This window comes from Neoarius graeffei, chromosome 5 (assembly GCF_027579695.1).
Source record: "Neoarius graeffei isolate fNeoGra1 chromosome 5, fNeoGra1.pri, whole genome shotgun sequence".
NCBI lineage: Eukaryota > Metazoa > Chordata > Actinopteri > Siluriformes > Ariidae > Neoarius > Neoarius graeffei.
In genome coordinates, this window is record NC_083573.1 from 79,537,398 (window position 1) to 79,562,833 (window position 25,436).

The 25,436-nt window shown below is 41.2% G+C and overlaps 1 protein-coding gene and 1 long non-coding RNA gene across 3 annotated transcripts in view; one reads left to right on the forward strand and one right to left on the reverse strand.

The window, feature by feature from the left end:
* The window catches only part of LOC132887089 (collagen alpha-1(XVIII) chain-like), a 214,242-nt gene extending 206,703 nt beyond the window's left edge, over positions 1 to 7,539 (forward strand). For both annotated transcript variants that reach the window (XM_060922455.1, XM_060922456.1), the window contains one exon: positions 6,581 to 7,539. In XM_060922455.1, the coding sequence (XP_060778438.1) occupies positions 6,581 to 6,839 (259 nt within the window). In that variant the 3' untranslated portion in view covers positions 6,840 to 7,539. The remainder of the gene's footprint in view (positions 1 to 6,580) is intronic.
* Positions 7,540 to 24,105: 16,566 nt separating this feature from the next.
* On the reverse strand, positions 24,106 to 25,415 carry LOC132886138 (uncharacterized). Its single transcript, XR_009654665.1, has 3 exons — positions 25,289 to 25,415; positions 25,122 to 25,202; positions 24,106 to 24,298 (listed from the first exon to the last, which is right to left on the reverse strand). It is a non-coding gene; the product is annotated as an uncharacterized LOC132886138 (long non-coding RNA).
* Positions 25,416 to 25,436: the final 21 nt, after the last annotated feature.

Sequence of the window (25,436 nt, forward strand, 5' to 3'; positions counted from 1 at the left end):
GTACCCCACCTTTCGCCCGTAGTCAGGGGGATAGGCTCCAGCTTGCCTGCGACCCTGTAGAACAGGATAAAGCGGCTAGAGATAATGAGATGAGATGAGATCTCACAAAATATCAGGCTATTCTGTGGCTGGGAAGTTATTTAATTTGAGGGGATTCCCGAGCAAATAATGTGCATGAAATCGCTCACTTCGCGCAGTCAAGCAGACAGAGGAAGTTCATGTCCGCATGCGCAGGTTTACTTTCTTCTTCTTTTGGGATTTATGGCAGCTGGCATCCACAGTGTTGCATTACTGCCATCTACAGGTTTACCTTTGACCCTGCACTGACAGTTACATGATTCTGTCAATAAACGAACAGCTGATCACACCGAGGTGCTCGCTGACCGCCAATATTTATTAGTTTGGCTCTGCGTTTCCTTTCCTTTGTATATAACATAACGTCTTTTCTTCTGGCTTTCCGTTACTGTAGTCAGTCTTTCACATGTCATTCGCACACTCACGTCCGCCATTTTTCTCTCCTGTTTCAAATTTGTATCCCACAATGCCTTGCGCAAATGGGGAAAGCCCACCACGTCATGCATGACGTAGTATCTTGAATTGGGTCATGGTGAAGCAGGAAAAAATAACGGAGAATTTAGGGCCATTAATTGTTCTATTTAAAAAAAAAACAATAAAATTGGAAGTCTGTGATTCAAATTCAGTAGCTTTTGGTCCACTAAACAAAAATAATTGCGTATCAGGGAAAATTCTTTTTATGACCTATACTTGAAAAATCTGAAAGGCAGTCTTACCTTTAAAATCAGAGATTTTAAGTAAGATTTTAAGTTTTTCCCTAAGAAAACTTAAAAACATGGAGACATGCACTAGAGAGAAGGAGAATGAAAGTCAGTTGGAGCAAGCTGGAGTACATGTGCGTGAATGAGGGTGAGGACAGTGGAATGGTACAGCTACAAGGAACAGAGGTGGTCAAAGCAGATGAGTTCAAATATCTGGGGTCAACTGTACAAAGTAACAGCGAGTGTGGAAGAGAAGTGAAGAAGAGCGTGCCATGGATGGAGGAGAGGAGGCTGTCAGGAGTGATTTGTGACAGAAGGTTGCCAGCAAGAGTGAAAGGGATGGAACATGTACAAGACAGTAGTAAGAGCAGCGATGTTGTAGAGTTTGGAGACAGTAGCACTGACAAAAAGACAGGAAGCTGAACTGGAGGTTGGAGAGCTGAAGATGTTGAGATTCTCACTGGGAGTGACGGAGTTGGACAGGATTAGAAGCGAGAATATTAGAGGGACAGGACATGTAGGACAGCTTGGAGACAAAATGAGAGAGGCGAGATTGAGATGGTTGGGACACGTACAGAGGAGAGATCCAGGGTATATTGGGAAAAGAATGCTGGAGATGGAGTTGCCAGGTAGAAGGAAAAGAGGAAGAGCAAAGATGAGGTTTATGGATGTGGTGAGGGAGTTCATGAGGACGGTTGGTGCTACAGAAAAAGATATGGAGAACAGGAGGAGATGGAGGGACATTATCCACTGTGGTGACCCCTAACGGGAACAACCAGAAGAAGAAGAAGAAAATCAGAGATGAGAAGTCACAAGCTACAATTACTTTGCTACTGTACTTAAGTGTACTTGAGGGGGGTTTTTTCTTTTCTTTCACTTCGCCCTAATCCATAGAAGGGATTATGAATAAAGCTAGTGTTAATTAACCTCCTACTCTTGGGTCCTTGTGAAAGGGGCACTGATTTATTAATGTGTGATTTGACACCTTTTTCTTTTGCAAATCTTTCTTGTACATTTACATTCATAAATCACCTTTCACTCAAGTATTTATTTAGGTAATTAGTTGCACTTTTACTTAAATAAACAATTTGGATATTATACCCCCGCTCCAAAGGAGGGGGGATATACTCATTTCCCTCTGTCCATCCGTCCGTATCTCCATATTTCCGTCTGTCCGAAACACCCTTTTTCTCAGCAACCACAAATCATAGCCACTTGGTACCAGACTTCAGCTTGGGGTTGTATACCGTTTTCAGGTCTGTCCCACATCGACTTCCTGTTTATCGACTGAATGTATTTATGAAACATATAGCGTGGATTTACAAAATTTTCATAACATTTTTCTCAGCAACTACAAATCACAACTGCTTGATATTTGGTACCAGGCTTCAGCTTGGGGTTCTATACCCTGTATACCGTGTTCAGGTCTGTCACACATTGACTTCCTGTTTACCGACTGAATGTATTCACGAAACATATCGGGTGGATTTTGACGCTATTTCAAGAAGCAAAATGCTATTTCAAAATGACACTTTACCAGGATGCTATTTGAAATCCCTGGGGAGAGACACTGCTCTTTACTTACTTATTTCAGGGTTAATTATTTGTTGAAGTCAACATTCATAATAAGTGTCCTATTCCTTCGATTACTTGCATTCTGATATAAGTGAGAGCGGGGGGATACGTAAGTGAGCAGTAGCTCAGAGTTGATCTTGTTTTACCACATCTGGATGTGAAAAATGCAAGAAAACGTATCTGATCCGTTATCGAGTCGATTGCCTTTTTTTCCCTCTGCATTAACACTCATACAACTGTGATTCAGATATGAATAAACACAGATACAAATAAGAGGTGCACTATTCATTTTTTGTTTTTAGAAAGTTTGACAGAAAGGTTCACAGGGCATCTGGTTGAGATTAGAGATGGGAATGGGATCCCAAGAGATGCAACACAAAGTCACACGAGCAGGAGGGGTTATTTTTCTGAGTGTGAGAACAAGCAGTCAGATATACAGCTCACAGGACAAATAAAAACCACGTTCATTCATATGAACATGTGGCTCTGCATAATGCATTTACAGTGGTGCTTGAAAGTTTGTGAACCCTTTAGAATTTTCTATATTTCTGCATAAATATGACCTAAAACATCATCAGATTTTCACACAAGTCCTAAAAGTAGATAAAGAGAACCCAGTGAAACAAATGAGACAAAAATATTATACTTGATTATTTATTTATTGAGGAAAATGATCCAATATTACATATCTGTGAGTGGCAAAAGTATGTGAACCTTTGCTTTCAGTATCTGATGTGACCCCCTTGTGCAGCAATAACTGCAACTAAACGTTTCCGCTAACTGTTGATCAGTCCTGCACACCGGCTTGGAGGAATTTTAGCCCATTCCTCCGTACAGAACAGCTTTAACTCTGGGATGTTGGTGTGTTTCCTCACATGAACTGCTCGCTTCAGGTCCTTCCACAACATTTCGATTGGATTAAGGTCAGGACTTTGACTTGGCCATTCCAAAACATTAACTTTATTCTTCTTGTCATTCAAACAATATCACAAGTTAAGTATCTAGGCATCGCTTCTTTATCCTTCAAAATGCAAGTGAAAAAGGTAATGCAAATCACTAAACATCATCTGGCAAATTTTAGATATGTAAGAAACTGTTTGAGGGGCGGCACGGTGGTGTAGTGGTTAGCACTGTCGCCTCACAGCAAGAAGGTCCGGGTTCGAGCCCCGTGGCCGGCGAGGGCCTTTCTGTGCGGAGTTTGCATGTTCTCCCCGTGTCTGCGTGGGTTTCCTCCGGGTGCTCCGGTTTCCCCCACAGTCCAAAGACATGCAGGTTAGGTTAACTGGTGACTCTAAATTGACCGTAGGTGTGAATGTGAGTGTGAATGGTTGTCTGTGTCTATGTGTCAGCCCTGTGATGACCTGGCGACTTGTCCAGGGTGTACCCCGCCTTTCGCCCGTAGTCAGCTGGGATAGGCTCCAGCTTGCCTGCGACCCTGTAGAACAGGATAAAGCGGCTAGAGATAAGGAGATGAGATGAGAAACTGTTTGACAACACCTGTAGCGAAATTATATATGAATGATATGATCATTTCCTATTTAACATATGGTATGACGAGCTGGACTCCGGTAAAAGGCTCAGCACTGAAGCCGATTCTTTCATTGTACAAGCAAGCACTTAAGGTGTTAGAAAACCCAAGGCTTATCATCACTGTAATATTTTTGACAAATATAACATTCGTAGTTGGGAAAACATAATGAAATATACTGATGCCTGCCTAATTTTTAAAATTCTAAATGGCAGTGCTCCACCACCACTCTGTACTTTTATAAAGCTGAAAAAAATATTGACACAGTAGTTACAAGAGGAGACTGTTTAGTCCCTTTTCGGTCTAGTTCCTTTAGTCAACTAGGTTTCTCTGTAAGAGCTTCACATTTATGGAACACATTACCAACTGAGATAAGAAATTGCACTTCCTACTCCACATTCATTCACCTTCTTAAAGCGAGAGGGCCTTTTGATTTCATAAAATTGGTGAAATTTAGTTCCCGCTGAAATTTGGTCATTGTGATATATGTTCAGGGTGGCATGGTGGTGTAGTGGTTAGCACTGTCACCTCACAGCAAGAAGGTTCTGGGTTCAAGCCTAGCGGCCTGTGGGGGCCTTTCTGTGTGGAGTTTGCATGTTCTCCCCGTGTCTGCGTGGGTTTCCTCCGGGTGCTCCGGTTTCCCCCACAGTCCAAAGACATGCAGGTTAGGTTAACTGGTGACTCTAAATTGACCGTAGGTGTGAATGTGAGTGTGAATGGTTGTTTGTCTCTACGTGTCAGCCCTGCAATAACCTGGAGATTTGTCCAGGGTGTACCCCGCCTTTCACCCATAGTCAGCTGGGATATAATCCAGCTTGCCCGCAACCCTGTACAGGATAAGCAGTTACGGATAATGGATGGATGGATGATGTACGTTTATTTCTGTAATATCTCACAAAATGGGTGGCACGGTGGTGTAGTGGTTAGCGCTGTCGCCTCACAGCAAGAAGGTCCGGGTTCGAGCCCCGTGGCTGGCGAGGGCCTTTCTGTGTGGAGTTTGCATGTTCTCCCCGTGTCCGCGTGGGTTTCCTCCGGGTGCTCCGATTTCCCCCACAGTCCAAAGACATGCAGGTTAGGTTAACTGGTGACTCTAAATTGACCGTAGGTGTGAATGTGAGTGTGAATGGTTGTCTGTGTCTCTGTGTCAGCCCTGTGATGACCTGGTGACTTGTCCAGGGTGTACCCCGCCTTTCGCCCGTAGTCAGCTGGGATAGGCTCCAGCTTGCCTGCGACCCTGTAGAACAGGATAAAGCGGCTAGAGATAATGAGATGAGATCTCACAAAATATCAGGCCATTCAGTGGCTGGGAAGTTATTTAATTTGAGGAGATTTCCAAGCAAATAATGTGCAGGAAATCACTTGCTTCACGCAATCAAGCAGACAGAGGAAGTCCATGTGCACATGTGCAGGTTTACCTTTGACCTTGCACTGACAGTTCCATCATTCTGTCGCTAAACGAACAGCTGATCACACCGAGGTGCTCACTGACCGCCGATATTTATTAGTTTGGTCCTGCGTTTCCTTTCCTTCGCAACATAACGTCTTTTTTTCTCACTTTCCATTACAGTAGTTGGTCTTTCACGTTTCATTCGCACACTCACGTCCTCCATTTTTCTCTCCTGTTTCAAATTTGTATCCCACAATGCCTTGCGCGAACGGGGAAAGCCCACCATGTGATGCATGACATAGTATCTTGAATTGGGTCATGGTGAAGCAGGAAATAATAGTCGAGAATTTAGGGCCATGTGGCCCTAAATTCATTAATTGTTCTATTTAAAAAAAAACTCATAAAATTTGAAGTCTGTGATTCAAATTCAGTAGCTTTTGGTCCACTAAACAAAAATAATTAGGTGTTGGGGAAAATTCTTTTTATGACCTACACTTGAAAAATCTGAAAAGCAGTCTACCTTTAAGGATTGGCTTCTGAGTAGTCAGAAATGTGAGCAGTTTTAACTGTATCGTAATTTAATTGTATTTTACCACTGTGGATACTGGCATCCTACCTGCTGCTAATTTCCACCATGTCTTCTGCCTGTTGCCAAGAGTGTCTGTTGATGTTTGATGGTTTCTGCTGCACTTGTGGTGGTTGTTTTATGGTCTTGTGTCAGCCAAATGGTTGGTGTCTAGTTTTAGTGTTGTTGCTGTCTCTTTACCATGTCCTGTAGTATTCTGGTGTTCCGTTTAGTGTGTGTGTGTGTGTGTGTGTGTGTGTGTGTGTGTGTGTGTGTGTGTGTGTGTGTGTGTGTGTTTAATTTGGCTTTAAAGAACGACTGGTCAATCAATGATTATCAAAACATCTTGCCAAAGGATGACACTTGAAAATTAGCCTGTTGGCTAACACTGGTACATTTACAGAGACGTTGATTAATGTGTGCTGTTCTTATAAATAAACAAAATGAAATGAAATGACATCTCGAGTTGAGACCAATTATGAACTCAAGTGATGTAACTGATGTTGAAGCGCTGTCAGAGTCAGATGTTGATAGTGCTGCCATTTCTACCAGTGGAGTTTTTCCATTGTTTTCCACTGTTTCTGTGGGCATAGTGATAGAGTATCTATGTTTTGTTTAAACTCTTCCAGTTTAGGCCGCGCCCATTTCGGGTTTAAAATCCAAATATAGATACTCTCTGCATTCATATATTTGTTTTTGTCAGCATTTCCAATGATCTATTTGTGCTTCCTTGCATCATCTCTCTTCAGGCCACAGAAAGCCATTTGGCATGGTTCATCAGAGAGAGGAAGGCGTCTGGATGATAAGACCTGCGAGTCTTGGCGAGCTGGTGACATGGCCATCACAGGCCAGGCTTCCTTCCTCTACAGTGGCCTGCTGAATCAGCAAACCCGCAGCTGCTCCAACCAGTTCGTCGTCTTGTGCATCGAGACCAACCCCGACCACAACACCATCGAAGAACTCAAACGGGCACAATATCGCTACAGACGCTGGCATCACAGATACTGATGTCTACGCCAGAAACCCTCTGCTGTCAACATGTAAACATTCCAGGAGGTGTAAATATCTGTATGTTGATGAAAGGCCATGTCATTGAGAAGCTAAGGAACCATCAGTGAGGGTCATTCTCAGGTTTTGAGCATATGGACATTTTGTAGCAAAGCCATTTCTCTCACAGTGTAAAGCTGCATGATCACAATGTTTAAGCAGAGGGACGCACCGGACCTCCAATCCCTACAAGTCATTTTGATGCACTGTATTTTCATTTTTCATTTTTCAAATTCATAGATGTCGAGGGTGGGGGGGGTTACTTCACATCATCTTTTCATTTCGAGTGGCAAAAGATGTGTCAGTATTTAATTTAATTTCAGTGTTTTATTTATACCTGACCGCACATAATCTAAATATGTCAAAAAAATTGAAGAGAAATATGTAATTTATAGTTTCAGTTGTTCAGATGAAATCTGCTCCTGTTTTTTGCCTCTTTGATGAAAGAACAATTTCGACAACACCTCTATTGAGCAAATTAATGTCCATTTTTTGTAGTTTCTGGAAACGTGACTGCAGATTTTTTTTTTTTTCCAGACAGCGATCAAGTCCACATGTTTCAGGTTTTAGGCCAACAATTTGAGCAGTGTTTAGTGGTAAGAAGTAAGGAGTACTCTTCATTTTCACTGGTGCTTATTGAATAAAATCTCTTTTCCAAATATATTGTTGATGCCGTCATGTGTTTAACACAGGTTTCATCGTGTGAAACAAAAATCAGCTTTGCCTTTTTGAAGATCTTCATACCAGTAGAGCCTATTAGTCCACTGTAAAGTTAAAAAGTGTGTAAATATTTCTAAACCTATTTACGAAGGTGACAAAAATTGTTTCTGAAAATACAGTAAAATATATTTAGTGAGATATTAAAAGTGTTAAGAGCTCTCTAATAGATCAAGAGTTGAAACGTGTAATGCCTCCAGTAACTTTTTATGAATGAAAGGCACACCAATCAATCTACATAGTTTATAAGAGAAATGTTTCTGGTGTCAGAGTGTTTATATGAGGCTGTCTCGGTCAGTTTGACCTCAGGTGACCTTGGTGTTGTGGTATTGTCCTGGAAAAATAAATTCATTTAAGACCAGTGGCTACTCTTAACAACTATGACTTCAGCCAATTGCTTTGGCTTTTTAATAGACAAGTTTACATCTCCTAAAAACAGCATGTAACAGAGAACCATTGCCACGCTGGTTGGCAGTAGAAAATGAGTTGGCATTGTATTTGGCTGTTTTTAAGGCCATTCTGCTGAGGTTCTGAGGTTTGCCTCAGATTGGCATCTCTACACTCTTATATCACCTGCCAACAGGCATCACAGTGCCCACAAGCTGGGGTTTTTTTCGCTTGCAAAAAAAAAAAACTCCAATCCCTTTCAACTGTCTTATCATCACCCCGACATCTTATCTCATCTCTCTTGTATTCATCTTTCAAAGCAATTTTGCTGTTTTAGAATTAACCCACTACACCAATAATATCAGGAGGCAAACTGACAATAATCACATTTAGTATAAATACACAGGTGATTATAGAAAATCACGTGTGCTAATTGGTCAAGAAATTCGGACTATTTAACAGTTATTCCATGAAATCGAGTCATACATGAGCTGATAGCCGACGAGGCACGTAGCACCAAGATGACTATAAGCCATGTACGACGAGATTAAGTGGAATAACTGTTTTATTCTATCCACATTCACTGGATTTTGACAAACAGAGCATTTTTATTATTTTTTGCAAATTCGATAAATAAAAACTTCATACAAAATGTTTGACAAAATAATTTCCGCTTAGAATGTAAACAAACTGGTGAAATGACAGGAGCAATTTGTGAAAAATGTGATAATAATATCTCATCATCTCTAGCCGCTTTATCCTGTTCTACAGGGTCGCAGGCAAGCTGGAGCCTATCCCAGCTGACTACGGGCGAAAGGCGGGGTACACCCTGGACAAGTCGGCAGGTCATCACTGGGCTGACACATAGACACAGACAACCATTCACACTCACATTTACGGTCAATTTAGAGTCACCAGTTAACCTAACCTGCATGTCTTTGGACTGTGGAGGAAACCGGAGCACCCGGAGGAAACCCACACGGACACGGGGAGAACATGCAAACTCCACACAGAAAGGCCCTCGCCGGCCATGGGGCTCGAACCCGGACCTTCTTGCTGTGAGGCAACAGCGCTAACCACTACACCACCGTGCCGCCCTATAATAATAATAATAATAATAATAATTCTTGAAAAATAAAAAAGATACCTTCTGACCTTCAAATACTTTTATTCCATATTTTGCTGCTTTTTTTGTATTTTTGGGGGTTTTGTTTTCAAGTAGAGTTTTTATTCCATCCTCAGTTGGTTCAGCAACACGTTACGCCATTTTGTTTTTTTCTACTCACAGTATATGAGCTGATATCCTAGTAGTAGAATAGTCAATCAGAGCATGTGATTGCTCATATCCAGTGAATGTGAGGAGAATAACAATTATTCACATCGGGCTCAGTGAATATCGGTGAATAATAACTGAGGCAAAGTTGAGGTTATTATTCACCGATATTCACTGAGCTTGAGGAAGATAATTGTTTTAGTATAAATAAACAGGTGATTATTTTTAAAAAATCATTTATTTCAAACTTCAAAAGCGACATGCGAATGTAATCAAGATGCGGCACAGACTTGTGTCACTTATCTATGCCGAGTCACATAAAATACTTTGTTTTGAAATCGATAAAATAAATCACAATTCCACTTTACTTTTGAATAGTTTTAGATCAAACTTTGTAGCATCTTTAGTGCTTTTAGGAACAGCATTTTCTTTCATCATTTGTAATTCTTCCTCACTTACGGTGACAAAGTGCTTGGCCACCATTTTGCCGAGTCGCTCGAGGTGATTATCGAGAAATAGTTTGAATTTCTTGACCAATCAGCTCACGGTGTTCTATCATCACCTCTGTATTTACTGTATACTAATCACATTTAAAAATCAGTAGATACTTAAAAAATTGCAACAAATTAAATTCAAATGCTTCTATTTGTAATTACACTGTACTGTTTTCGTCATCTATTAAAATTGCTTTGTGTGTGTGTGTGTGTGTGTGTGTGTGTTTGCTGATGTAATTGTTGTTTTACCCCAATACCATTTTCAATCTGATGATTCTACAGAGCACATGTCAAACAACATTAAAATAGGCTACGTTCAGACTGCACCCTGAAACGACCCATATCCGATTTTTTTGCCCATATGCGACCTGTATCCGATTTGTTATTGACAATCTGAACAACACAGATCCGATTTTTTCACATGCGACCCAGGCCGCTTGGATATGTGGTCCTAAATCCGATGCATATCCGATATTTTCACATGCGACTGCAGTCTGACCGGACAGGTCGCATTCATGCGACCTACACGTCATCAACAAGAGACAAACGTCACTATTCTGCGTTGGCTAATCCCGCCTCTTTGGTGGAAAACAACAACATTTATACAGTTTTCAGAATTTAAATAGACTTTTATAGAATTGATCAAGCTAATGGTGGATTTGGTAGGGACCTGGATGTTGATCTGTTAGCCTGATTAAATAAAACAGTTTCTATAACTGATTTATAACTTAAACCATCCTGTATTACAAGATTATAAGATTGTTCTGGAAATTTCCAGTAATTTGACACCTTCGGTCTCATTAGTCTGCTGCCCACATTAATCAGATTATTGTGTGAGCTCCGCCGCCGCCACAAAAACCACATCGCCAGGTCTCGCCTCATCTCCATAGCAAACTGCACTGGTGTTTCTGCACCTTGAGCCAGCGCTGAGAGAAGTTGCAGAATTCAGCTGGCTATAAACAATCTAAATAAATATTTATAAAAATGTAGAAAAAGTTTATTAATATGACGAAATAAATATGTGCAAATTATTAAGCCTGAATTGTTTGGTAATACAGCGGCCGTATCCCAAATGACTGCCTACTGAAGCTCGAGTGCACCATATAGAGTTTAAAAATCCATTACTTCCTAGTAACATGTAGTGCACTTATATAGAAATTAGAGAGACATTTAGGAGTCAACCCTCGTTACCAGGCTACATTTTCATTTCAGTTCAGAAACAAAAACACACACGAGACCTCACACTTTAACACTAACCAGATAATTAAACAAACAAACAAAAAAGAAATCATTAAACATGAAGAGTGCGCTTTTTTTCGTTTACGTATTACGTAGATGTGCTTATTACGTGTCAATTTGCGCATGCGGGACACTTTTGGGTCGTTTTCCATTCATATTGGAGATCGCATACAAGTCTCATATAATTGGTAATGTGAACGGCCTAACAAAAAAATCGGATTTCACAACAAATCGGATATGGGTCGTTTCAGGTTGCACACCGAAAAAAATGGCCTGTTAAATTAACACAAAAAAATCTTGTACATCGGTTGCACTTATTAAAATCATATCCACTAAGCCCAATTAAGTCATGTTCTGTTTGACGAACATGACTTAATTGGTCTTAGTGGATATGATTTTAATAAGTGCAACCGATGTACAAGATTTTTTTGTGTTAATTTAACAGGCCATTTTTTTCAGTGCAGTCTGAATGTAGTGTTAGATACATATGAATGAAACATTCAGTCCACCAGGTTGTATGTGGGTTTCTTTTTCAAAGTCTTCACCCCTTTTGCACTTCATTTTGGCATCCCTTCTGTATACAGTGAGTGGAAAGCTGCAGTGTGAAATCCCTTCCCCTTATGGTGAAGGTGACATTTAAACTCCATCAGAAGGAGACTCCTTGGCTTTCATTAGTCTCCTGCTCTGTGATTAGGCAGCTGCCTCAGCCTCATTAAGGTCTAATGAGGGATACAGTCGACTCTTCATATGAGGTTTCCTCTGTCTAAAAATAGTCCAAACTCTCTCTTGGTGGTGGACTCGGGTCTACCGAGTGTGAGCAATTCTACATGTGTAAGCCACATTGAGGAATTAGTGCCACTTCCTGAGCTTCTTTCCTCGCTTTCAAGTTGGAGCTGGTTCATTGCCACAACAAAAACTGCGTTCATAAGCTGTAATTAAAACACTACATAGGATGTGACGGCATCATGACTTAATATAGGTGTGTCCGCATGACATTTGTATTTAATTAAATTTAATGTGAGTCAGTTATTTTTGCTCAGTCTTATTCTGAGACTTGAAAAAGTTGTTTTATGTAGTTGGTGTTTCTGTTAGCCAGGTTAGATGTGGCATACTTTGTCATTACATCCTGCCCAAATATAGGCATTTATTGACAACTGAAAATTAACATCATTAAAGTATTTAATGTTGGCCCACATGGGCGGCACGGTGGTGTAGTGGTTAGCGCTGTCGCCTCACAGCAAGAAGGTCCGTGGCCGGCGAGGGCCTTTCTGTGTTGAGTTTGCATGTTGTCCGCGTGGGTTTCCTCTGGGCGCTCCAGTTTCCCCCACAGTCCAAAGACATGCAGGTTAGGTTAACTGATGACTCTAAATTGACCGTAGGTGTGAATGTGAGTGTGAATGGTTGTCTGTGTCTATGTGTCAGCCCTGTGATGACCTGGCGACTTGTCCAGGGTGTACCCCGCCTTTCGCCCGTAGTCAGCTGGGATAGGCTCCAGCTTGCCTGCGACCCTGTAGAACAGGAGAAAGCGGCTACAGATAATGAGATGAGATGAGATGAGATGAGATGAGATGTTGGCCTGGCCCACATTTGGATATAGAGTCCAGCAAATGGGGGGTAAACTGAAAGTGTGATTCGAAATAAAGTGTGACGACGACTCTGATCTAAAATTAAATTACGAAAATATATATTTTTTTAATTATATATATATATATATATATATATATATATATATATATATATATATATATATATATAGGTGTCACAAAAGTATTTAACATAGCAGTAAAAGGCTCTTTTGGGAACAATTGATCAATAGTACATTCTTACTTTTTGCATCTACAAATTAAATGCATTGTTTCTCTAATTTATGTCAGACTTTTAATATTTTCATTTGACTCTTTGACCATGGACTTAATGCCTCATTAATCATGTTAAGGGCCCAGTCCCACAACACTGATTACTATAACTCTACCTATAACTACAACTCTGACTACACCTCTGCCTGAATGTAGTTCCAGCCTGGAGCAGTCACACCACAACTATAATCCTGACTATAATATCGCTTGGTCCTGCCACTCAGGGAAATAAATGCATGCAACTTAGGAATAGTCATGGAAGTTTTTTCCAAGTCGTAGCACATTATTCCGGGTTATACTGTACAGCTTGGACTCCAAAACAACCCATGCACGCACTCCAGTAGTTGATATAATACGGATAGGTAACAGACTACGGAAATATAATTAAAAAGGATACAAAAGACAGAGTGGTTACAGATTTGAAAACGGATGCATCACAGATGCTAATAATTTATGGATTGGTCACGGACGTTTCAGTATATGACAGATTGGTTACGGATTTCATACGGATGATGCATCATGGACGAAATAAATTAAGAAATCGAAAACAATTAAGGCTTGGACAGCCGAAGTTCATAATTGAAATATCTTACCTGCATTTATATGTTTATTACTTTACTACTGATATTTCACATAAAATCACATATCTGTGAATAAAAGATCTGTGTTTTGTATTATATTTTTATTTTCCGTGAATCCGTATTCAGTGACTTCATGATGCAACAAGAATGTACAAAGATGCCCAGGGGAAAATAGCACATGCTCAGACAATGGTACATGTAAACAATTACCTGATTGGCCAGATGTTTTATCAGATCAGGTCCAGACCTGGAAAAATCACTCCAGGAACAATCTCACCGATACAGATAAACCCAGGCCTGGGCTATAGGTATCGTTATCAGTCTGGTGTGACCACCAACCACATCAACTGCAGGAGACTGATTGATTTATAGTTGTAGTTATAGTTGGGCAGTACGGTGGTGTAGTGGCTAGCACTGTCACCTCACAGCAAGGGCCTTTCTGTGTGGAGTTTGCATGTTCTCCCCATGCCTGCGTGGGTTTCCTCCAGGGGCTCTGGATTCCCCCACAGTCAAAAGACATGCAGGTTAGACTAACTGGTGGCTTTAAATTGACCGTAGGTGTGAATGGTTGTTTGTCTCTATGTGTCAGCCCTGCGATGACCTGGCGACTTGTCCAGGGTGTACCCCGCCCCTTGCCCATAGTCAGCTGGGATAGGCTCCAGCTTGCCTACGACCCTGTAGAACAGGATAAGCGGCTATAGATAATGGATGGATAGTTATGCTTGTAGTTATAGCTATCGGTATTGTGGGACCGGGCCTTAAACCTCAAACTCTGATAGACTGGGAGGTCAGTCAGTGTCCATTTTGCTATCCTTAACTTGCAAGTGACATCAAAGCAAAATAGAAACCTGGATGTTGGTGGATATACAGTGGTGCTTGAAAGTTTGTGAACCCTTTAGAATTTTCTATATTTCTGCATAAATATGACCTAAAACATCATCGGATTTTCACACAGGTCCTAAAAGTAGATAAAGAGAACCCAGTTAAACAAATGAGACAAAAATATTATACTTGGTCATTTATTTATTGAGGAAAATTATCCAATATTACATATCTGTGAGTGGCAAAAGTATGTGAACCTCTAGGATTAGCAGTTAATTTGAAGGTGAAATTAGAGTCAGGCGTTTTCAATCAATGGGATGACAATCAGGTGTGAGTGGGCACCCTGTTTTATTTAAAGAACAGGGATCTATCAAAGTCTGATCTTCACAACACATGTTTGTGGAAGTGTATCATGGCACGAACAAAGGAGATTTTGAGAACCTCAGAAAAAGCGTTGTTGATGCTCATCAGGCTGGAAAAGGTTACAAAACCAGCTCTAAAGAGTTTGGACTCTGCCAATCCACTGTCAGACAGATTGTATACAAATGGAGGAAATTCAAGACCATTGTTACCCTCCCCAGGAGTGGTCGACCAGCAAAGATCACTTCAAGAGCAAGGTGTGTAATAGTTGGCGAGGTCACAAAGGGCCCCAGGGTAACTTCTAAGCAACTGAAGGCCTCTCTCACATTGGCTAATGTTAATGTTCATGAGTCTACCATCAGGAGAACACTGAACAACAATGGTGTGCATGGCAGGGTTGCAAGGAGAAAGCCACTGCTCTCCAAAAAGAACATTGCTGCTCATCTGCAGTTTGCTAAAGATCACGTGGACAAGCCAGAAGGCTATTGGAAAAATGTTTTGTGGATGGATGAGACAAAAATAGAACTTTTTGGTTTAAATGAGAAGCATTATGTCTGGAGAAAGGAAAACACTGCATTCCAGCATAAGAACCTTATCCCATCTGTGAAACACAGTGGTGGTAGTATCATGGTTTGGGCCTGTTTTGCTGCATCTGGGCCAGGACGGCTTGCCATCATTGATGGAACAATGAATTCTGAATTATACCAGCAAATTCTAAAGGAAAATGTCAGGACATCTGTCCATGAACTGAATCTCAAGAGAAGGTGGGTCATGCAGCAAGACAACGACCCTAAGCACATGAGTCATTCTACCGAAGAATGGTTAAAGAAGAATGAAGTTAATGTTTTGGAATGGCCAAGTCAAAGTCCTGACCTTAATCCAATCGAAATGTTGTGGAAGGACCTGAAGTGAGCAGTTCATGTGAGGAAACCCACCAACATCCCTGGGTTGAAGCTGTTCTGTACAGAGGAATAGGGTAAAATTCCTCCAAGCCGGTGTGCAGGACTGATCAACAGCGGAAACATTTAGTTGCAGTTATTGCTGCACAAGGGGGTCACACCAGATACTGAAAGCAAAGGTTCACATACTTTTGCCACTCACAGATATGTAATATTGGATCGTTTTCCTCAATAAATAAATGACCAAGTATAATATTTTCAAGTCAAGTCAAGTCAACTTTATTGTCAAATATGCTATACATGCTTGACATACAGCACAGATGAAATTACAGTCCTCTCTGACCCACGGTGCAAACAGGCTATGCAATAAATAAAAAAATAGAATAATTGAAATCAACAATACAAACAGTATAAACACTCTAGATAAGAACTAGACATAGACTAAACACTCATATATACACACACACACACACACACACACACACACACACACACATATTGAAGCAAATAAACATTCAAGGGCACTTGAGGTATAGCAGGTAAACATGAGATAAGCAGAATAAACAAACTTATAGCTATTAAGATGAGGTAGTGCGGAATAGTGCAAATGAGTGAGGTAAAGTGAAATGTGCAGTCCCTGAGTTCAGTGTGTTAATGAACGTTGAGAGTATATATATATATATATATATATATATATATATATATATATATATATATATATATATATGTGTGTGTGTGTGTGTGTGTGTGTGTGTGTTGGGGGGGTGGGAACTGTGATGGTGACATGTCAGATGCTGAATGGGGGGGCAGGGGGGTGTGCGAGCAGAATCTGTGGCAGGGAGCAGAGGGGGGAGGAGGGGCAGAACAGGGAGGGAGTTGAGCCTCCTGACTGCCTGGTGAAAGAAACTGTCCTTGAGCCTGCTGGTTTTGGCCAGGAGACTCGGCAGTCTCCTCGCCAACGGCAGCAGGCTGAAGAGGCTGTGAGATGGGTGGGTGGGGTCACCTGCAATCCTGATGGCTTTGCAGGTGAGGCGGGAGTTATATATATCCATTAGAGAAGGGAGAGAGACACCAGTGATCCTCTCAGCTGCTCTCACGATGCACTGCAGAGTCTTGCAGCAGGACACGGTGCAGGCGCCGTACCACACGGTGATGCAGCTGGTCAGGATGTTCTCGATGGTGCCTCTGTAGAATGTGTGCATGATGGGGGTCGGGGCTCTTGCTCTCCTCAGTTTGTGGAGGAAGTACAGATGCTGTTGGGCTTTTTTGGCCAGTGATGCGGTTTTGTTGTTCCAGGACAGGTCTTCAGAGATGTGCACACCCAGAAACTTGGTGCTGCTCACCCTCTCCACTGCAGCACCGTCGATAGATAGTGGAGCATGCTGGGTGTGTGCTTTCCTGAAGTCCACAACAATCTCCTTCGTCTTCTCCACGTTCAGGCGGAGATTGTTGTCCTTGCACCACATGGCCAAGCGGCTCACCTCACTCCTGTAGATTGTCTCATCGCCATTGTTGATGAGACCCACTACAGTCATGTCATCCGCAAACTTAATGAAGAGATTTGAGCTGAATGTTGGTGTGCAGTCATGGGTCAGCAGAGTGAAGAGGAGGGGGCTCAGCACACATCCTTGGGGGGCCCCCATGTTCAACATGATGATGCTGGAGGAGTTGCTGCCAACCCGTACAGCCTGTGGTCTCCCCGTCAGGAAGTCCAGCAACCAGTTGCACAGGGAGGTATTGAGTCCCAGCTGGTCCAGTTTATGAATGAGCTGCTGAGGAATGATTGTGTTGAATGCTGAGCTGAAGTCTATAAACAGCATTCTGACATACGAGTCTTTTTTTTGTCTCATTTGTTTAACTAGGTTCTCTTTATCTACTTTTAGGACTTGTGTGAAAATCTGATGATGTTTTAGGTCATATTTATGCAGAAATATAGAAAATTCTAAAGGGTTCACAAACTTTCAAGCACCACTGTACAAATGCAAGGTCAAGTGACATTCTCTACAAAACATAGTCACGCGTGCACAACACTTTGTTTTTCCACTGCTTTAAGTGTTCTTTTAGCTCTGCCATATCTTTGTGCTGTATATGGTTGTGGTCATAACAGTACTCGTGACTGTGGCACGTTCCAATTTTTTAGAATTCCGTCCATGATTCAGAAGGAGGGCAAGAAAACTCTGAGGCTTAGTTCAGAGAGGAGACGAGCATGGCTGAACAACATCGACAGGGTTGATCTAACAGAGGCTAAAACCAAAACAGCTCGTGTTTGCAGTAATCATTTTATCTCAGGTGAGATTCAAAAGCTTTCTCGGTAATATCATGGAAGAATTTTATTTCGTGTTGCTCGAATTTTGCTATAAAACGAGTGTTCTCTTGTCATGGTTCACTCAGTCGTTGTTATAATTTTAACACGTGTATTACCGTTTTGCTTCTAGGAGCGCCAGCAAAATTATACGATAGAACCAATCCAGACTGGACACCCACTCAGAAAATGGGCTATGTTTTGTCTAAGGTCGGACTTGATTCTTCGGTAGCCAAACCAGATAGAACGCGATATCTGGGTACTCGATGGTCGGTAGAAGCGTCTTATCTTCAGAAAAGTCTGACTTTTTTAAATAATATAGGTCAAAACTACACATATCTATCTTCTCTTTGTATTGACTCTTCGCTTGTCCATTCAAATCGTGGTAATACTGAGAAAATTCAGTATCGTTTAGAGACACGCTTTCAGCAGCTGACATCCTAGTTGCTTTGTATATCCACCATCATGGCGGATGCTCATGACGTAACACAGTTTGATCATGTGGTTGCAAGTCATCTATCCAGGCACCAAGGCTACAAGTCATTTAAACCATTCATGTACACTGCTGAAGATGACTCAAAATGCATTTCCCAAATTTTTACCCCAATAAGTGCAGTCCTGTAGAGCAATTAATACCAGGAATAGAGAAATTAAAACCTGAGTTTTTAACCTCTTTAGCAAATAGATCAGTCAATCAGCTGTGTGAGCCAGAGGAGCAAGAATCATCATGGAGATGTCACAGGATAGCCTTGAGCACTATGTGATAAAGTGCCTGGAACATAAGGCACATTGTGTGGAGCAGATGCAGTATGTTAATTTGATTAAAGTTCAGAAATGTTCCTTCATCAAAGAATAGAATACCATTCTTTCCTTCACAAGACTGCAGAAAGATATTCTACTGCACTACAAAAAACATTATTAATTTTTTAAATAGATTTTTTGAACACTTAATTACACTGGTGCTTGAAAGTTTGTGAACCCTTTAGAATTTTCTATATTTCTGCATGAATATGACCTAAAACATCATCAGATTTTCACACAAGTCCTAAAAGTAGATAAAGAGAACCCAGTTAAACAAATGAGACAAAAATATTATATTTGGTCATTTATTTATTGACCCCCACTGGATCATCACCTTGTCATGGTATGGGGGCTTGTGCATCTCAATGACCCTGAGAGCTATGCCGTAAATTCAATCATATTGGACAGGTCGAGTGGTAGAGAAGACTAAGATGATCCCTTGTCCTCCAGGTTGGGGGTTGGGCATAGGGCTAACAACCCCAGCCCATAAAAACCCAAACGTTACGGAAACAGCAACAAATAGACCTACTACTACTGGGTGCGATAAGCTTCCAGAGTCACATGAAGCCCATATGAAAGCTACAATGAAGCCACTACCAGGAAGATGGGAGTTCTGAGTGCCAAAATGAAGATAAAGATTGGTTTTTGGAATGTAAGGACAATGTACGATACTGGGAAGTTAGCACAAGTAACATCTGAGATGAGACGTTATAGCTTGGATATCCTTGGCATAAGTGAGAGCAGATGGACAGGGTTGGGAGAAATGAGAACCACCACAGGCGAAACAGTATTATATTCAGGAAAGGACAGTCAACATTGTGAGGAAGTAGCCATCACACTGAGGAAAAGCATAGAGAAGAGCCTTATTGAATGGAAACCAGTCAACAGCAGACTTATCAAGACCAGAATGAAAGGTACACAGGTTAACACCACTATCATCCAGTGTTATGGCCCAACAAACGACAATGATGAAGATGTCAAAGATGAATTTTACGAGCAGCTGCAGACAGAATTGGAAAGCGCATCAAGACATGATCTGAAAATTGTAATGGGAGACTTGAATGCAAAAGTTGGGAACAACAATACCACCTACGAAAGAACCATGGGAAAAGAGGGTTGTGGTAATAGGAATGAAAACGGTGAAAGGCTATTGGAACTTTGTACCACCTATGATTTTGTTGTTGGAGGGACTCTCTTTCCACACAAAGACATTCACAAGTTGACATGGTATTCACCAAATGGAAGAGACCGAAATCAGATTGACCACCTACTGATCAACGGGACCTGGAGACGATCTCTACTTGAGGTGAGGGTAAAACGAGGAGCTGATGTTGGTAGTGATCACCACCTTGTAGTAGCAGTATTGAAAGTGAAATTGAGGAAAACGAGAGTGAAGAAGACAGTCAGGCCACAATGTAACAGAGAAATTACCAGATCTAAAAGTGAAGAATGCATTTGTACTACGGTTAAAGAACAGATTTCAAGCACTGGCAAGCATGGAAGATCACACACATCCTGACACAGATGAAGTTAACACCAAATGGGAACAGGTAAAAACTGCCTACCAGGAGACAAGTGAAGCATGCCTAGGGACCCAGCAGAAGAAAAGAAAAGAGTGGATAACAACAGACACTTGGCAGTTAATCAAAAGAAGAAGAGCTATAAAGAAGCAGATGAACGATGTAAAATCCAATAGGCTGGAAGAAAAATACAAGCTGCAATACCAGGAGACCAACTGCGAAATCAGAAAAAAGGTTAGAGCAGACAAACGAGCATTTATGGACAATCTCGCAAGAGAGGGAGAGGATGCAGCTGGAAGATGCGAACAAGGAAAAGTGTGTAATATCACGAGAGTAGTGTGTGGCAAGTATAGAGAAACCACCGATACACCAATCACAGACAAACAAGGACGACTTCTTACGGCTGAGGCAGAGCAAGATGCTAGATGGGCAGAGCACTTCAGTGAAATTTTAAATAAACCACCACCAACAGCAGAGGCTGACATACAGGAAGCAGAAGTTGATCTGGACATTAGTACCGACCCACCAACCAGAGGAGAGATAAGAGCAGCTATAAAGACCTTGAATAATTGAAAAGCCCCCGGTCAAGACAACCTTAATGCTGAGCTGTTCAAGGCCGACCCAATACTTACACCTGGATTTCTACAGCCACTCTTTGACATCATCTGGGAGAAAGCCAAGGGTCCTGACGACTGGACAAAAGGAAAAATTGTGAAGATCCCAGAAAAAGGCTCCCTGAGGGACTGTAGTAACTGGCATGGAATCACACTCTTATCAATCCCAAGTAAGATACTAGGGAAAATTATTATCTAACGACTAACATGTGCAGTGGACCAACAGCTTCATAATGAGCAAGCAGGTTTTAAAAAAGGAAGAGGATGTACAGAGCAGATATTTGCACTCCGTAATATCATTGAGCAATGCACAGAATGGCAGAGGCAACTTTATATCAATTTCATTGACTTTGAGAAGGCCTTGGACAGCCTCCACAGGGACAGCTTATGGCAAATACTATGAGCATATGGGATCCCCCAGCACTTGGTTTCTGTCATCAAAAGTTTTTATACCAACTTTACATGCCGTGTGGGGAACAGTGATTACAGTTTTGCAGTGATGACCGGTGTGAGACAAGGGTGTGTGATGTCAACACTACTCTGCAACCTTGCCATTGATTGGGTGATGCGACGAACAACAGAAGATCAAAACAGAGGTATACGATGGACTCTCTTTTAATTTCTGGAAGACTTAGATTTTGCAGACAATCTAGCATTACGTACCAGCATATGCAGGAGAAATCATCTCGCCTCAGTGATTTTGCTCAACAGATTGGCCTGACAATCAGCCAAAAGAAATCAGAAGTTATGACCTTAAACACTCAGAACCTGCCCCCAATCAAGGTAAATGGCAAAGTTCTACAAACAATGGAGGAGTTTACCTATCTGGGAAGCATTGTTAGAAGTGAGGGAGGAACAGGTAAAGATATCAAGAACCGACTCAGTAAAGCTAGATATGCCTTCAATATGTTCAATAATGTCTGGAAGTCTCAGCAATACAGTATTAAGACCAAACTGAAACTGTATCAGAGCTGTGTCCTTTCCACCCTTCTATATGCATCAGAATGCTGGAGAATGACAGAAGATGACCTTAACAAACTATCCATCTTCCACACAAAAAACTATGAAGAATCCTGAGAATATTTTGGCCAAATAAGATCTCAAATGAAGAACTACTGAGTAAATGTGAAAAAGAGAGCATGGGAACTATACTTGTGAGAAGGAGATGGAAGTGGATAGGGCATGTCCTCAGAAGGGAAAAGAATGACAATGCAAAAACAGCTCTGCATTGGACACCTGAGGGAAATAGAAAACGGGCTAGGCCAAAGAACACCTGATGCAGAACGGTGGAGGGAGAACTGAAAACATGGGGACACGCATGGGGTACCATCCAGAGAATAGCCCAAAACAGGCAGGAGTGGAGGGCTTTTGTTGCTGCCTTACTTGCCAGTCAGGCATAACAGGCAGAAGTAAGGAAGTAATTTATTTATTGAGGAAAATGATCCAATATTACATATCTGTGAGTGGCAAAAGAATGTGAACCTTTGCTTTCAGTATCTGGTGTGACCCCCTTGTGCAGCAATAACTGCAATTAAACATTTCTGCTAACTGTTGATTAGTCCTGCACACCGGCTTAGAAGAATTTTAGCCCATTCCTCCATACAGAACAGCTTCAACTCTGGGATGTTGGTGGGTTTTTTCACATGAACTGCTCGCTTCAGGTCCTTCCACAACATTTCAATTGGATTAAGGTCAGGACTTTGACTTGGCCATTCCAAAACATTAACTTTATTCTTCTTTAACCATTCTTCGGTAGAATGACTTGTGTGCTTAGGGTCGTTGATACTACCATGATACTACCACCACCATGTTTCACAGATGGGATAAGGTTCTTGTGCTGGAATGCAGTGTTTTCTTTTCTCCAAACATAATGCCCCTCAATTAAACCAAAAAGTTCTATTTTGGTCTCATCCATCCACAAAACATTTTTCCAATAGCCTTTTGGCTTGTCCACGTGATGTTTAGCAAACTGCAGACGAGTAGCAATGTTATTTTTATAGGGCAATGGCTTTCTCCTTGCAACCCTGCCATGCACACCATTGTTGTTCAGTGTTCTCCTGATGGTGGACTCATGAACATTAACATTAGCCAATGTGAGAGAGGCCTTCAGTTGCTTAGAAGTTACCCTGGGGTCCTTTGTGACCTCGCCGACTATTACACACCTTGCTCTTGAAGTGATCTTTGCTGGTCAACCACTCCTGGGGAGGGTAACAATGGTCTTGAATTTCCTCCATTTGTACACAATCTGTCTGACTGTGGATTGGTGGAGTCCAAACTCTTTAGAGCTGGTTTTGTAACCTTTTCCAGCCTGATGAGCATCAACAATGCTTTTTCTGAGGTCCTCAGAAATCTCCTTTGCTCGTGCCATGATATACTTCCACAAACATGTGCTGTGAAGATCAGACTTTGATAGATCCCTGTTCTTTAAATAAAACAGGGTGCCCACTCACACCTGATTGTCATCCCATTGATTGAAAACAGCTGACTCTAATTTCACCTTCAAATTAACTGCTAATCCTAGAGGTTCACATACTTTTGCCACTCACAGATATGTAATATTGGATCATTTTCCTCAATAAATAAATGACCAAGTATAATATTTTTGTCCCAATTTGTTTAACCGGGTTCTCTTTATCTACTTTTAGGACTTGTGTGAAAATCTGATGATGGTTTAGGTCATATTTATGCAGAAATATAGAAAATTCTAAAGGGTTCACAAACTTTCAAGCGCCACTGTATTAAATTAGTACTCCAGGATCTATGTATTATTAGTTTAGTTAGTTTAGTTTATGGCTGTATCTATCCACTGGTGGATGAAGCCCTCCTCTAAATTCTTCCATTCCTTCCAGTTGCCTGCAATTCTCTCCCAACCTCCAAATGCTTCAAGCTATTCCTGCCATAGTTTCTTCTGCCGGCCTTGTTTTCTTTTGCCAGTTTGCGGTTGCCATACTGTTGTTTTCATGGTCCATCTGTTATCGGTTCTCCGCATTAAGTGGCCTGCCCATCTCCATTTCCTTTTTTTAAATTTCTACTAGAATGTCAGCAAAACCAGTTCTTTCACATATTTGTCTAACTGATTGTAACCAATTTTACCAATGTAACAGGATAATAATGACTTAGAATAGTAATGAAACCTGGGCCAGTATCAGATGCTAAATTCGACAGGAGCCATAATGCTGAGCAACAATAATGAGACAGACACAGAAGTGAAAGTTGAGTAGCCACTCTTATATTGTTTACAAAGTACAAAATACCCCAAACAATTAGAAAAATAAAAGGTAGTGTGCACACGAGAAAAATAAAATATTGTCCCTGGGCCCTTAAAAATAAAATGGAATGGAAAGTTCTCTTCAGGTGCTCTGTTTCAGAGTTACCGCAGTTCAATTCAAATTCCAAGGTTCCTTGTATTGTAATCTAACTGTTCAATGAGAGTATGAATGGGTACGTGTATATCCTGGTGCTTGACTTTCTTCAGGGAACTTGGCTCGCCATCGGTTTCAGCCAGAAGGTTGTCCTGGACCACAGTTGAATTGCTGTCAACTAAAAAAACCTGACCTACAAGCAAGGTCAAAAAGCATACATTCAATACCACTCATTCGTAGATGCATCATTCGGAATATCTAAATGTCAAAAGATGTACACCGTTAACATCTAATTCTGACATGAATTATCTCTACTCAAATCTTATATCTCTTTCTTATATAGTTGTACAACATTCAATCTTAAGTGCATCATCTTTGAGAACTAAGTGTTAAAGTGCTCACATATTTACTTGCTGTCTGTGTGAACAGTGCCTCAATAATACTTGTATTAGTACCCATTAACACTCAGTATTATCAACATTCAAAATGTCATTTATCATAACCATAACAGAACTATGTGCAAATAACACAAAAGTACCCTTCTGGCTTAAGACTTAGAGGTATTACAGAAGTGTGCTTAATTTACTCTTACATTACAGTAAAGGCCTATTCATTCATGAAAGAGAAATGCACCAAAAATTACCCTCTAGATACTTTACACACAGCTACTCAGCTGAGTAGCATTAAAGTTTTCAATACTGTAGTTGCATAGTGCAAATAAACATTATATTCATCACGACATATGAAATTACTCTCTCCTCCCTTTAAATTGGCATTAGGAAAATAAACACTCCTCCCTTTAAATTGGCATTAGGAAGAGTAAACACTTCTCTCTTTAAATTACATATACACATCAGCATGAATTCAGCTACCACATTGTAAATATGTTCAGAAACGTTGCACCATCATTCAGCTTCAGTTCACTCATAACGTTAACATGACCACTACTTTGTTTCAGCACTCAGTAAACAAGGGGGTAAATAGCACCAGGGCAACTGAAATGGCACGTTTCTCACCGTTGCTCTGTGAATATCAAGGCGGAACACGCTGGTATCACGCTTCGTAACAGCTCTCCAGACGAAGGGTAAACGATTAGCCTGTAAGGTACAGAACTAGCATCAGCATGGAGGACGACGGTAAACGTAAACAAGCTTTTTTCCTTCAGATGTTTGACTCGTCTTACCAACGTAACGTTTCTCCTTTGTTCAGTCACACGGCTCCGTGCCTCCAGTGGATGTGTTCCGACCCTCTTTATTCTCCCTTTTCACAGGTTATCTCCGCGTTTTCTACCATTTTTGTTCTCTTCTCACAGCATGCAGCTGCCTCGCTTC